Raw genomic sequence first — 14,405 nt, forward strand, 5'->3', positions numbered from 1 at the left:
AATTATATTTCAGTTCTTTAAATAAATTGACATCCACTGGTTATTTAATAGCTGATGTGTATAATCTACTTTTTTAGAAAAATGAGTGTGCAGAAATTTATGAAATTTACTAGGTAGTAGTTTATGTCCCATGAGTGTTGACATAGCATATGCCATAGGTTTAGAACAACACAAGGTTGAGTAAGTGATGACACAATTTTCATTTTTGAGTGAACTATCCCTTTAAGTACACTTTTTGAGTAGGCCTATCATACTTTACTTGAGTGTTATATTTTCTGGAAACTTTTTACTTCAACTTCAACATTTGAAAGACAAATATCGTACTTTTTACTCCACTACATTTCTGTCAAGGCCCTTGAGTAGAAAGTAGTAACTAGTAAGTCAGGGGATGATTTTGGTTGCAGGGGTTGCATTTTGGTGGAATTGAAAGTCGGGTTGACGTCAGAATCCAACGTCAGGTTGACGTCAACATCCAATATTGGACAGACGTTGGATTTTGTTTGGAAATGAAAGTTGGAAAGACGTCAACCCGGTTTTCATTTTCAACCACAATACAACATCTGTCCAACGTTGGAGATTGACGTCAATCTGACGTTGGATTCTGACATCAACCTGATTTTCATTTTTAAAGTCTTCTAAATGCGAATTTTGTTATTATTTTGGAGCACACTAACTTATAGATAACAGTAAGGCTAACATATTCATACTAAAAGCCAAAAAACTTTTCATAGAGACTTTAAATAGGGTACTAGTTGAAGGAACAGCCATTTGGGTGTCTCAAACCAAATTTGAAATTTGTCTGGAGAGCATGATCTATAATGTTTTGTTGGTATATACCTTGCAAATTTAAATATTATAGCTGGACCATGTAATCAAGAAAAGAAGAAAACATTGGTATCTAAATGACATGTCTACATTCACCCTATACGTATGAGCTTATTATGAAGTTGCAAAAACATAGCGAGTATGTTTGCATTCTATTCGAAAACCATTTTGGTTGAAAACCAGGGATTTGAGGAAGAGGAAGGTGACCCCAGTGAAATGGGAGACTCCAAGGCCATACAAGGCCATTCGGATGATGCCTCACAGATCGATGAGCTCATGATGAAGCTCTTCTGTGTAGCCTGTCCTGATGGTCCCAAGAATGAGACCCAGCACAATGTGAACGTCCAGAAAAAGTGCAAAAGAAAAGTGCCGCTTGTTCTGTTCACCTAGGCAGAGGAGAAGGCCAAGAAAAAGGAGGAGAAGAAAATAATCAAGGAGAAGGAGCGAAGAGAAAAAGAGCTGCTCGAACGCTACATGAACGATCCGAAACTGAAGCACTTGTGGATCAACAAGCACAACCGCAACTACAACTCCTCCTAATGCAGATCATCGTCCCTCTTCACCTTTAACCTGTGTAAATAAAAAAGTGTGCAAACTTAAAGTTGAAAGATCCATGACTTCCTGATAATTAAAACACATAACACGTGTAATATGAAGTTAATCAGTTTGAAATAATTTGAGTTATAACTGTTTACAGCAGCAGAAAGGGAATTATGCAATGCAGTTCATAACAGTGAAGTTCACAGATCAATATATTTTCTCTGATGTGGATCCTTCCAATCCATCACCTCCATGCTCGTCTTTTCATGTTTCTTGTCTATTGTTGTTTTTGTTCGTTTTGTGTAGCCTATGTAAAATTGTAAAAGAAAATTTTATTATTATTATTTTCATTGGAATAATACATAGCCTAAATACAGATATCAAAATTATTAATCTTGATTATAATATCTGTTTTCCTTTTCTAATTTTTTTCTCCTCCATATCCACCCAAAAAATCTTTGTGTAACAAAAATCACAGGAATAATCAATATCTTAATGAAATCTCTGACTAACACTTTTGGCTGGATAGACAGCAAGGAACTTCCACGCTCATTTGCAATGCAAATAAAGTAATCGAGTCAGACGACCCACACTCTCAAACAACTTATATGTATCTGTATATATTTGACTATTTCTCCATTCATAGAATTCGTTGGATTCTATTACGTCATTCGTAATGCTTCGTGGGATGCGTAGTTCATGGTCTCATTACCTTTCTGTAGCCTACTTCTCCGATTTTCTAACACTTTTTTGAAAAATAATGTTTGTTATGTTTCGATTAATGTCTGATCTGGTTGCTTTTGCTAAATGGCTAAGAATATTTTACAGTTGATTTTTAAAAAAAATCCTAATTGAAGAAGAAAAAAAAATGAATGGGAAAATACTTCCGGAATAAAGGAAAAGTGAACGGTCACTGTTGCGCTCCATTCCGACAAATCCCGCCTTTAACCTAATCTCTGATTGGTGGACGCTCCTTTCAGACAGCCTACAATTGGGCAGCTTAGAAGCCATTCATGCAGGCGGACCAATCATCGCAAACATTGATTAGGAGAAGGGCGGGACTTATCAGGAAACGGTGTGCTTCTACAGGAGCAGCAGTGTGTGTCTGCAGGTGTCAACAACACAATATTTATACACTCCCTCATTAGCACAAAACTTTTAAGATTTGATTTTTCATAGTTCTAGCCAGAGAAAGGACCAGAATGTTAAGACGAATATTACAGATGGTGAGTGAAATACACACAGACACTCATTCAGTTGCATGTGATTTGTAGCTCGTCGGGCCTGACACTGAATGATGGCCTTTGCTCAAGATTGATTAAAATGACTTTTCGCTTGTGGTTTCTTGACGACAGTCTCCAATCGCGACTGGATCAGATCTCTTTTGTTCTTGAGGAACAGTGAATATTCTGATGATGTCATTCTGCGTGAATGTTGACATGGAGACTGAGCTGTTAGCCGGTTAGCGAGCTACATAGCTTTGTCGAATTGCTTATTCATAAGTCGTTTTATGATTAACGACAAGCAATGACAAGGTGTCAGCTTTGATCATTTTGTCCCAAAGACGTGTCCCGTTGAAATAGCTGGTGTGAATGTATTTTTCAGTCATCTGTCAAGCTGTGATTCACACTAGATGATTTCCCCATTAATAGAAATGTCTGATCTGTCATATCCTATTGCTAATAGTTAAGTTATAACTTACAACCTGATATTTTAGGCAGCAGCTGACAGTCCTTGAGTCTTTCATTTCTGCTTAATAATATTCCTGTAAGATCCTGTGGATCTACCATAGGTTTTTCGTCTAGCAGCAGACACCTTAAAGGGATAGTTCAATCAAAAATGAAAATTGTGTCATGACTTCCTCAACCTCGTGTTGTTCTAAACCTGTATGGGTGTCTCTGTTCTGTTGAACACAAAAGAAGATATTTTGAAGAATGTCGGTAATAAACAGTTGATGGACCCCATTGACTTCCATAGTATTTTTTTTTTCCCACTATGGAAGTCAATGGGGTTTAGAACAACACGAGGTTGAGTAAGTGATGACACAATTTTAATTTTTGAGTGAACCATCCCTTTAAGATGTTGGGTCATCCATTATGGTAATGTACATTTTTCTTGGACATGCAACATAATAATAACATGCAATGAAGTGCCTTGGAGTGCCCATGCAAATTGTGTAGTGTGGTGTATAAACACCACCTTTCAAAAGATAAAAAAATAAGTCTTTTATGCTCACCAAGGCTGCATTTATTTGATAAAAAAACCCCCAGTAATTTTATAAAATATTATTACTCTTTCAAATAGCTGTTTAATGTGTTAATGTATATTAAAATGCAATTTATTGAATACGCTTAATTTTCAGTCCTCAGTGTCACATGATCCTTCAGAAATCATTCTAATATGCTGATTCTGTGCTCAAGAAACATTTCTTATTAGTTTCTTGACTTAGTGGTGCTGCTTAATATATCTTTTTAAACTGATACTTTTTTTAGGATCCTTTATAAAAAGTTGCGAAGAACAGCATTTATTTAAAATATAAGTCTTTTTTAACATTAACACTGTAAATGTCACCTTTGATCTATTTAATGCATCTTTGCTAAATAAAAGTTTTATTTCATTCAAAAAGATATTATAAGTATTTATACATCTTGGTAGAATTTTCAGAACTGCCTTTATTTAAAAGTTAATTTATTTTAAATCATTGCAAAATTACAGTAATTACAGTAAATGACTGCAGTGCAGTAATGAGAATTGGGGGATAAAATGTTACTATTTGTCCTAAAAATAATATCATAGTGCAAAATGTTTTTAGGGTCTTAATAGTAGATTATATGAAAAACAAAATTATGCAAAGTAAAGGTCTTTTTTCTTTTAATTTTGGGCTGTTACATGAACATTTATTGACCCAACTCCCATCTCTAATACAGAGAGTCATTGAGGATTTGAAAGTCCTGTTTATTTGACTTACTTTTTTTTATACTAGTAAAAATATTTCTTGAACCAAGCCAATGTGTTACGTGGTGAGGTGTAAAAGTTATTCTCTTTCAGAAGTGGAAGGGAGGCTGAAAGTAAGGTCTAATTATGACTAAGCCGTAGTTTTCGGCCACTTGTATCCCTGTTGTGACATCTTGTGATCTGACAGTAGGCACATATGAAATGTCAAGGGCGTATCAATGTTAGAGAACAGTATTGTTTGACATCATACTGCTCTCGGTTGCCAAGATCGAGGGAAACGTTAAACTATCCTCTTGCTGAGTATACCGTTTCAGCCCGATGACTGACAGCCATGCCGAGCACATCCCAAGAAGCCAACAAAGCGATCTTTGCCTTTACACCTTGTGAATGACATGATACGATGTGCACTCATTCTTGATCAGCTGCCCAGATACCTGATCAGCTGTGCCAGACATGAATAGTGTGAAATAATGAGATGAGTTTCATCGCAGCTGACATATGATTCAAATCCTTCCTTTCTCTACTTTCTCTGCACATATCTTTGTGGAAATAGACTCCTGGGAAAGGAGGATCCCAGAGCTCGGAGTCTGAGCAGCCGACTGCTGATATGAATAATGAGTCCTCGGAGGTAAGCCGAATTAAATGTATAACCCTACCATATTACTGCCAAATGCCTCATTGCCTTAATATCTTTTTCTGTCATTTGCTAACATGATATCAGTGTTGCATTCAGGACTTTAGGGATAGTTGACGCAGAAATGAAAGTTCTGCCATCATTTAGCCACTCAGTCTTATTAGGATTTTCTTGCAAAATAAGTTTATCAAAATGGTCACTCTACTCTTATGAAAGTGAAGGGTGACCGTCAAGCTTCTAGGGGTGTAACAATATATCGTGTCACAATATATCGCAATTCAAAAATGTAACTATTTATCGTGGATAGTGACAATCTGTATTGTGAATAGTTCACCCAAAATAAAAATTACTGTGTGAGGAAAAAAATCAAGTTTACAGAGTTTTAATGTTAGTATTAGTATTAACATTAATATTAGTATTAATGTTAGTATTAAACTACTACTATATATAATGTTGAGTATAATGTATAATAATGCAATGGGGGGATATTTGTGGGTCCTGATAATGCCAAATGTCTTATGTTACCAGTAAAAATTATTTTAAATAGGCCTATATCTAGTCAGTGACAGAGTGCAAGCATATTCATTTAAAATAATTCTGTATTTTCAGCTTCAGAATCATTAATATGTTTATTCTGGTGTCACCATTGTCCTGTGCATTGGGTTACCAGCACCAAGTCCAAGCCTATTCATTGAAACCCACCATGTAATACAAAATTTAGCATTTTAATCAACTGTACCTTTTACCATATATCTTGCAGTATCGCAATAATATTGTATCGTCTGTTCAGTATCGTGATATGTATCGAATCGTAACATGAAGGTATCGTTAAACCCCTACAAGCTTCAGAAGTGGAGAAAAAGCACCAAAAAAGTAGTCCATATGACTCAACTCTTACAAAGTCATATTATAGCTTTATGTGAGCATTGTGAGGAATAAACTTAAATTTCAATGAAGTTGTTGTCGCACAGCAGCTCTCAAATCTCATTGACATTTGCATTTATATTCAGGTAATGAGTGTCAAGACTTGTATCCAACCACAATGTGCCAAATTTGAATATGTACATATTATAATTGCACAAATGAAAGTCTTTTTTGTGTGCGTGTGCGTGCGTGTGTGTGTGTGTTTTGTGGTCACATTTACTTTCCAAGGTGCCGGTTACACAGAAAATGTTTTTGCATTTCACTTTGCTGCTTTTCCATTGTTTTTCTATGTAAACATGCTAGACGATCACATTTGACCGTTGCTTTTATGTCTGGTGTGTTTTGCAGTGTCTTGCATTTGAATCAGCTTTCTAAATGTGCCGCTGAAGTTAAGAGAAGTCTAGACACTGGGTCTCATTCACTAATAATTGCGTGGATTATGTTGTATTTGTACGCATAGGAGAACATTGCACGAAAAATCTTCACAACACATGCGTATGCACATGAATTTAGTGAATCGAGTATTCTAAATGAGCGGCCGCGTGCACGAGGTTAGTCATTTGGATAGGACATAAGGACTTTCCACACAACCTTCCCTTTACAGCCTTTCATCACTCGTCAAACATATGCCGCTCTCTCGCCAGATCCTCAAGCAATGCCAAGTGTGTCATTCTCAAAACCAGTTCAAACACGATAAACACCTTTTATTCAGACGGAGATTACAGACCTCTCAGTATTCAGCTGTACATACGAGTAAATCTGCATTATCTAAACCTCACAGCTAAAGCTATAACGCAGCTTTTCTTACTCTTTCACTGTAGGCTATATGATGAAAAATATTTAAGATGAAATTAAATTGTAATATTTATTGATATAATCATGTTTTGTTTGTGAAAAAGTTAGTTTTGCCGATTTTAAGCACAAATTTGTGTGTACGCATGCTTAGTGAATGAGACCCAATTTTTCATTCCCCATTACCTTTTTTTAGATGTAAATACACGTTCTGTGTAATTGGCTCCTTAGTATGGTAAAGAATATCTTGACTTGAACGTCCTGCCTAACATCTATTGTGTTCAATGGAAGAAATCAAATCAAATGGTTTTAGAAAAAAATGAGGGTTAATAAATGATGAGAGGATATCAATTCTTTCTTTAACTCTCATTTTAATAACGGATGCATGATGATGTTAAGTCATGTGTTCTTTGCTCTTTCGAATCTCATTGTGGTGTTAATTTGTTTGTCTGCAGGGCTTCATTTGTCCCCAGTGTATGAAGTCACATAACTCTGCTGAGGAGCTCTTCAAACATTATGAGGTGTTCCATGAGCCAGGAGACCAGCCGTCCCCCTTCAGCCCTGGCAGGTGGGCTTCTGTAGTATTAAACCCTTCTTGCTCCCTTTCCTGTCAGGAAAACTCAGTTACTCAGTCAGATCATTTTGCCATCCTGAGATTTAGGCTGAATTTAATCTTAATGTGAAATATGTTATGAAGTAAGGAATACAGAAAAGAAAGAAAGAAATAGTAATTTTGTTTTATTGTGGACCATGTTCATCATCAAAGAAACATCATGTATTGCGACAGAAAATCTGCATAATATGTAAAGTTTATTATAAAGGCATGTGTTTTTCTTGTTAAGGGAGGATCTAGTCCTTCGACAGGAAGTCCAAGATTTACAGACTTCACTGAAGGTATTCTGCCTTTGACTCCCACCCTTTTTATCAGCCTTAGTATGCCTGAAATGCGCACTACTCATAACACCATTACTCAATGATGTTATTTTCCATTGGATATGTCTATTGGGTTTGAAATTGCTGATGTGAAATTTGTGGTGTGTGTTTTCAGGAGGAACGCTGGTATTCTGCGGAACTGAAAAAAGAATTAGACAAAGTACAAGGACAACTATCAACTAATAAAGTAAATCCTTAGAAATGCTTGGTTTTTCACACAGAGATCAAAGATGGTTTAAGAAAGGTTTACACTTTTAATAATGTCTATTGATTACTGAAGGAATGTTTGCTGTGTTCTCTAATTGAATGGCTGGATGTGTATTGATTTTAGGTCTCACAGAGTGGTGGTACCAGTGGAGAACAATCAGGTTAGTTGAGTAGTGTTAATTAGTTCTTTACAGGAATGTAGCAGGTTCAATAAAAGTTAACCTCAATCAATAGATCTGTGGGATTACACCGATTCATTGATTGCATTCTTAGAAATATCCTGTAATCATATAATTGTTTAAAATTTGTGTATGTATATATATATATATATATATATATATATATAAATAAGAGCTTCACATTTTGGCTTTTAAACCTTTTGGTCAAGTTTACTTATACTGTAAGTATGGTGTGGTACAGTAGCATCAATTTAAAATATATATAATTGGAAATAATTTTGACAACTGAATGTGTCTTGTTTTGTATCCTTTTGTATCATCTTCTCAGAGCTCGAGGTAAGGCTCAACGAATCTGAGACCGAGAAGTTCAACATCAAACAGATGAAAGACTTATTTGAACAGAAAGCTGCTCAGCTCGCAACTGAGATAGTTGGTAAGTTTGCAGGAAAGTTCCTGCCTTTTATATTTATGCAGTTTGTACGGTGACCGAGAGAGCTCAACGGGCTGCAACTGAGGAAAACACCTGCAAATTAAAGGGGTGGTATAATGCCCCTTTCACAAGATGTAAAATAAGTTTCTGATGTCCCCAGAGTGTGTATGTGAAGTTTTAGCTCAAAATCCCACAGATATTTGTATATAACATGTTCAAATTGTCACTTTTTAGGGTTAGCAAAAACACACCGTTTTGTGTCTGTTCCTTTAAATGTAAATGAGCTGATGCTCCCAGCACAGGGGGCGGAGCTTCAAGAGCTTGTGTGTGTGTGTTTGTGTGTTAACAGCTCTGATTACCTCAAACAGACACACACTGAAAATTTCAAAAACTTTTAGCCTTCTATGTTCAAACCGGAGTCAGACAATGATGGAGAGACTCAAGAAGAAGTGACAACATGTAGAAGCAACAGTACATTCCTGAATGGTTTGTTGGTGAATTTATGTAGCTGATGTGGAGTTAACTATCTTCTAGTAATTGATTAGCATATTCTGTCATGATAATCTATAAATCGCGTTCCCGGGGGCGGGTTTATGTAAATTTTAGGGTTAGGGATGTCACTAACCCGGGAGGAATGTCGTGTAGTCCCTACCAGCCGTTTGTTGCAGTCCTTAAAAAACGATTTCTTTAAAAGCAAATATCTCCCTTTGCTTTGAACTTTGAGCTTTGTAACTTTGCAGATGTTGTTTATACTCAAACAGCAACATTACACACTAACTAAAGTTAGAAAAGTGAAATCATAATCATCCACCCCTTTAAAGGGATACTTCACCGTTTTTTCATATTAAACTATGTTATTCCCTTAACTAAAACGAGTTGATACATGCCTCTCTCGTCTCAGTGCGTGCACTAAATCGCTCTGTCTTGCGGCGAAACTTTGTTAGCACTTAGCTTAGTCCAGTTCATTCAATATGGGCCAAGCAGAGAAGCTACCAAACATCTCCACGTTTTCCCTATTTAAATACAGTTACTCGCTTAGTGTAACTCGACCTAGGACGGTGACACAAAACAAAACGTTGCGCTTTTCTAAGCGTGTACAATGGATAACTATATTGTATGGCGGAATACCATAGCAAGTGCTTGGAAGCACTTCGACTTCGGCGCAGTAATATCTTCACTAGAGGGAGCGGGGGCCGGTGAGAGGATTTTTCACGAGTGAAGATATTACTGCGCCGAAGTCGAAGTGCTTCCAAGCACTTGCTATGGTATTCCGCCATACAATATAGTTATCCATTTTACACGCTTAGATAAGCGCAATGTTTTGTTTTGTGTCACCGTCCTAGGTCGAGTTACACTAAGCGAGTAACTGTATTTAAATAGGGAAAACGTGGAGGTGTTTGGTAGCTTCTCTGCTTGGCCCATATTGAATGAACTGGACTAAGCTAAGTGCTAACAAAGTTTCGCCGCAAGACAGCGATTTAGTGCACGCACTGAGACGAGAGAGGTATGTATCAACTCGTCTTAGTTAAGGGAATAACATAGTTTAATATGAAAAAACGGTGAAGTAACCCTTTAAGAAAACATCATCAGTTTGACAACACATGTGCTGCAAATACTCACAATGCAACCAAATACAGAAACGAGCTGCTAATAGCACAGACCACAACGGAAATGTTTAATAGGCTGGGACCGTTTATTGTTCAATACTCGTCAGTGGTGATGTCAATGACCTGAAAGGTGAGGATTTTTTGTGTTTATTTTGACATCCTGATCGCATGTGCGCTGTGAGTATTTGCAGCGCGTTTCTGTATTTAGTTGCGTTGTGAGTATTTGCAGGCATTTGGTATTTGGTTGCGTTGTGAACATTTGCAGCACTTATGTTGTCATACTGATGAAGATGCGCAATGAGCTCTCTCAGCCACCGTGAGTTTGTTTCTTTTATATATAAATACAGAAGTTATTAAATATAACATTTCTTATATGAAATAAAATAAAGTGGCTTTAAAATAAGTATGTGTTTCATATCTCAGACATCAAATCTCGTTATGATGAGGAGAAAAGCATGAGAGAAATGTTGGAGCAGAGGCTGGCCAATCTAAACCAAGATCTGCAGAGAGAGAAACAGGAGAAGGAGAAACTGGCGGCAGAGCTGGTAACGTCTCCTTTATTGTCTCATGATAATTAATGAGTTCGCATCCTCTCAGCTGCTGCTGCGTATACATCATCATCTCTCCCAGCTTAATCCGGTCTGTCATTGACTCTCCTCCAGCTTCAGAGGCCTGGAGTGGAAGACGTGGAGGTGTTGAAGAAAGAGTTGGTGCAGGTGCAGACGCTCATGGATAACATGACCCGAGAGAGGGAGGAGGAGTCCGAGCGCCTCAGGAGCCAATACGAACTGTTGCAGGCGAACTTCACTACCTCAGAGGTGAGCTCAAACCTGCTGTGACCTTGTCTGCACTGCACTGACATAAGGACAGAGTTACCATGATGTTTGGTTTATAAACAATTGATTTCTGTGCTGTTTATTCGGAAAATGTAGGTATTGATAGTATCTGGCAAATATATAGACTCATGCCAGAATCAATAGCTCGTGAAGGCAGGGATAATAAGAGGTCATTTTGAGATGGATAAGCAGCTGACCTTTGAATGGGTGCACCAGTGACGTCACTTTGCCCTTTGAAGCAAACCAAGACTATAGCCGATTGTAGATTACTGGTTACCCTGTCTAGACAACAACTATGAAGATACATTCTCAAGGGATTTTATACTGTAGGTTACAATCATAATGTAGTATCCGGACGTGTGTGTTTAATGTCTGAGGGTCAAGCTGACTGTCCTTTCGAACAGATTCCTGAGGTTAACCATTAACCCCCTGGCAGGCCTCCCACCTCTGAGTGTTTCCTGTAAACATGCCTGTAATCGCCTGCACTTTTGACCTAAATATTGCTTCTCATTATATAAGGTCCCTCAAAAGCAGAATAGTCCTGGTTCATAGATCATTACACACAGGTTACTTGAGTGGACTTTTTTCAGATATTCCTTTTTGACTTTGGGTGGTCTACTCAATTCAAAGGCTGCCATCTAGTGACTGTATAAGGGAATATTAAGGTTGCAAACCTCATTCTTCATAAAATACCTCCATAAATCCTTTAAGGTGTCTCTGTTCCAGACTCTTGAGAGCTGCCTAGTACAGATTTGTTTCTTACATGAATCACATGGCCAAAAGTTTTCATTTTGAATATGATGTTTTTTTTCCCCCAATAACTTTCAGTACTAAACATATTCCAAGACTTCCTTTCAAAAGTGTCAGTAAGATTTTGTTTAATATTTTTGAAAGAAGTCTCTTATGCTCAACAAGGCTGCATTTATTTGATCAAAATTATAGTAAAGACAGTAATTGTGAAATATTATTACAATTTAAAATAACTTTTCTAGTTTAATATATTTTCAAATGTAATTTAATCCCATGACAAAGTAAAATTTTCAGCAGCTATTTCTCCAGTCCTCAGTCTCACAGTCTCTCCAAATTATTATAATATGCTAATTTGGACTCTAGAAATAGTTCTTATTATTCAGATTGTTTAAATTGTTGTGCTGCTAACATTTTGTGGAAACAGTGATATAACTTTTTCAGTACTCTTAGATGAATTTTTTTTAAATAGAATTTTACAGTTACTTTTGATCAATTTAAAGGCACAGTATGTAAGATATTTTTTATTTAAATATTTAAAAAACCCACTAGAACAGTGTTATATATTGTTGTTTATATATATCATTATCCCAAAGTTTCCAAAAAAATTTAAATCCTGAGAAATTCGGCATTTTAACCAGTGTAACGTCCCATGTCATTTCGTCGCCTGTCAGTGACGTCATATCCGGCTTACCCTCGATGTCCGGTTTTACTTCGGTAGAAACCACGGAAACAACAAAGATGCTTTAATGTTTTTTGTTTTATTAGACCGGTGAGCTGTTTGGAACCTTTATCGATAGAAAACTAATCATTGTTATATTCCTCAACATGTTTAATCTTATTGATTGATTCCATTGTTTTCTTGATTTACCGCGAATAACATGTTTGTACCATGCATCAGAGACAATGCTATTTTTATTAATATGATATTCTTAACTTGCATACTGTACCTTTAATGCATCTTTGCTGAATAAAAAATATTCATATCTTTTTAAAAACCTAACTAAAACTTCCACCTAGGTGGGCAGCTCACTAGGGTTTGAAACACAGCCAGTGTTTTGCTCCAATGTACTTGTCATAACCTGTAGGCGCAGTGTATTGGCACCTCTGTCATTGTACTGCGTGTCCTGTCTCACCTCACTGGTTTGTGTATTGTGTGTCCTTCTCCCTTGTTCTCTCTCACCCTTCACTTAACACTGCACCTGCTTTGCATTCTCTTGGAGATTCATAAACTCGAGGTAACCATTTTCTGTCTTGAAGTAGTCCCTCTTAATATCTCATCACTGCATCCCATGTCGCCTATTTGTACAATGCCCTAAAGGTATGTACTGTTTTTGTTAAGAAAAAATACACATATCTGCCACGTTAGTAGTTTTGTTCTAATCGAGTCCTCGTCCAATGCACAATGGGCTGTGGGCAATATTAGCCATTAAGATTGTACATGGATCTGCACTTTGGATTCTAACCGGAAAAAGTAGACCAACCGGGTATCTTTGGAATACTCATTTCAACATACTACTATTTGTGACACACTAATTCTAATTCCGAATACTATTTAGGACGGATAGTATGCGAATGGGGACACATCATACATTCTTTTATGTTCTGCGTGTCATCAGCTTTAGATTTTTTTTTACCCACATTCTCCACCATTAAGCAATGCTCTTTTTAATTTCTCACTCACTTTTAAAATCCTTTTCTTGTTTTTGACACATGCAAAAAATATTAAACCGAGTAGATGACATTAAAATTGATGTGAGCAAAAAGGACAACGTGAGGGAAGTCCATATAGTCTTTAAGTCCATGTTTATGTCCATTCAACACTATCAACAAAGAAGGAAGTCTGTGATATGATGCAAAATTAAGATATGATGTATGAATAGTAATTGAGTCATGCAGATGTTGCTTGGTATTCTGTGAGCAGGGCTGTCATCTTAGTAGAATATGTAAATATATACACTGCCATTCAAAAGTTTAGGATCAAAAGAAGTCTCTTAAAAACAGTAATATTGTGGAATATTATTACAGTTTAAAATAACTGTTTTCTATTTAAATTTAAAACGTAATTTATCCCTGTGATGGCAAAGCTGAATTTTCAGAAGCCATTCATCCAGTCTTCAGTGTCACATGATCATTTAAAAAATCAGTCTAATGCTGATCTGGTGCTCAAAAAACATTTATTTTTATTATCAATGTTAAAAACAGTTGTGCTGCTTAATGTTTTTGTGGAAACTGATATCTTTAGAATTTTTGATTTGTACAAAAATCAAAAGAAAAGCATTTATTTGAAATAGAAATCTATGTAACATTATAAGTGTCTTGAACTTTTGATCAATTTAATGCGGTTACTAAAAAAAAAAAAAAAAAAAAAAAAAAGTGTATTACTACAAATAAAATAAATAAACACTTCCCACCCAGTTTCCCAGCAGTGCACCATAAACAGACTGTACTTCTGTCCCTCTCAGCTTCTATTTTGTTTGCAAATGAATTACAGGCCATACTACAGGCTAGACTTGATTTCTGTGGCGGTCTCACATTTGTGTGCTTGTTTGTAGACAACGATTGCTCAGTTGAAGGCGGAACTGGAGAAAGGTCCTCAGGAGGCAGCGGTCTACACCCAACAGATCCACCAATTACAGAGCAACCTGAACAACTTCCAGCAGCAGACCCAGGTAACACTCACATACACAAACAAACGCAGATATGTTGTGTCTTGTTACTGGACCCCCCTAAGCAACAAGGCATGTGCTGTATGCTCACAGCAAATCCAGCTGTATATTTTAATGGCCTACTTTA

The 14,405-nt window shown here is 36.7% G+C and overlaps 1 protein-coding gene across 1 annotated transcript in view; it reads left to right on the forward strand.

The window, feature by feature from the left end:
- The first annotated feature begins 2,427 nt into the window (after positions 1-2,427).
- The window catches only part of eea1 (early endosome antigen 1), a 29,250-nt gene continuing 17,272 nt past the window's right edge, over positions 2,428-14,405 (forward strand). The window contains exons 1-10 of the mRNA XM_082181660.1: positions 2,428-2,591; positions 4,874-4,948; positions 7,126-7,238; positions 7,513-7,564; positions 7,719-7,790; positions 7,935-7,971; positions 8,318-8,422; positions 10,450-10,571; positions 10,689-10,844; positions 14,165-14,281. Of these exons, the coding sequence (XP_082037786.1) occupies positions 2,568-2,591; positions 4,874-4,948; positions 7,126-7,238; positions 7,513-7,564; positions 7,719-7,790; positions 7,935-7,971; positions 8,318-8,422; positions 10,450-10,571; positions 10,689-10,844; positions 14,165-14,281 (873 nt within the window). The 5' untranslated portion in view covers positions 2,428-2,567. The remainder of the gene's footprint in view (positions 2,592-4,873; positions 4,949-7,125; positions 7,239-7,512; positions 7,565-7,718; positions 7,791-7,934; positions 7,972-8,317; positions 8,423-10,449; positions 10,572-10,688; positions 10,845-14,164; positions 14,282-14,405) is intronic.

Source organism: Leuciscus leuciscus, assembly GCF_965113295.1.
Source record: "Leuciscus leuciscus genome assembly, chromosome: 10".
Taxonomy (NCBI): Eukaryota; Metazoa; Chordata; class Actinopteri; order Cypriniformes; family Leuciscidae; genus Leuciscus; species Leuciscus leuciscus.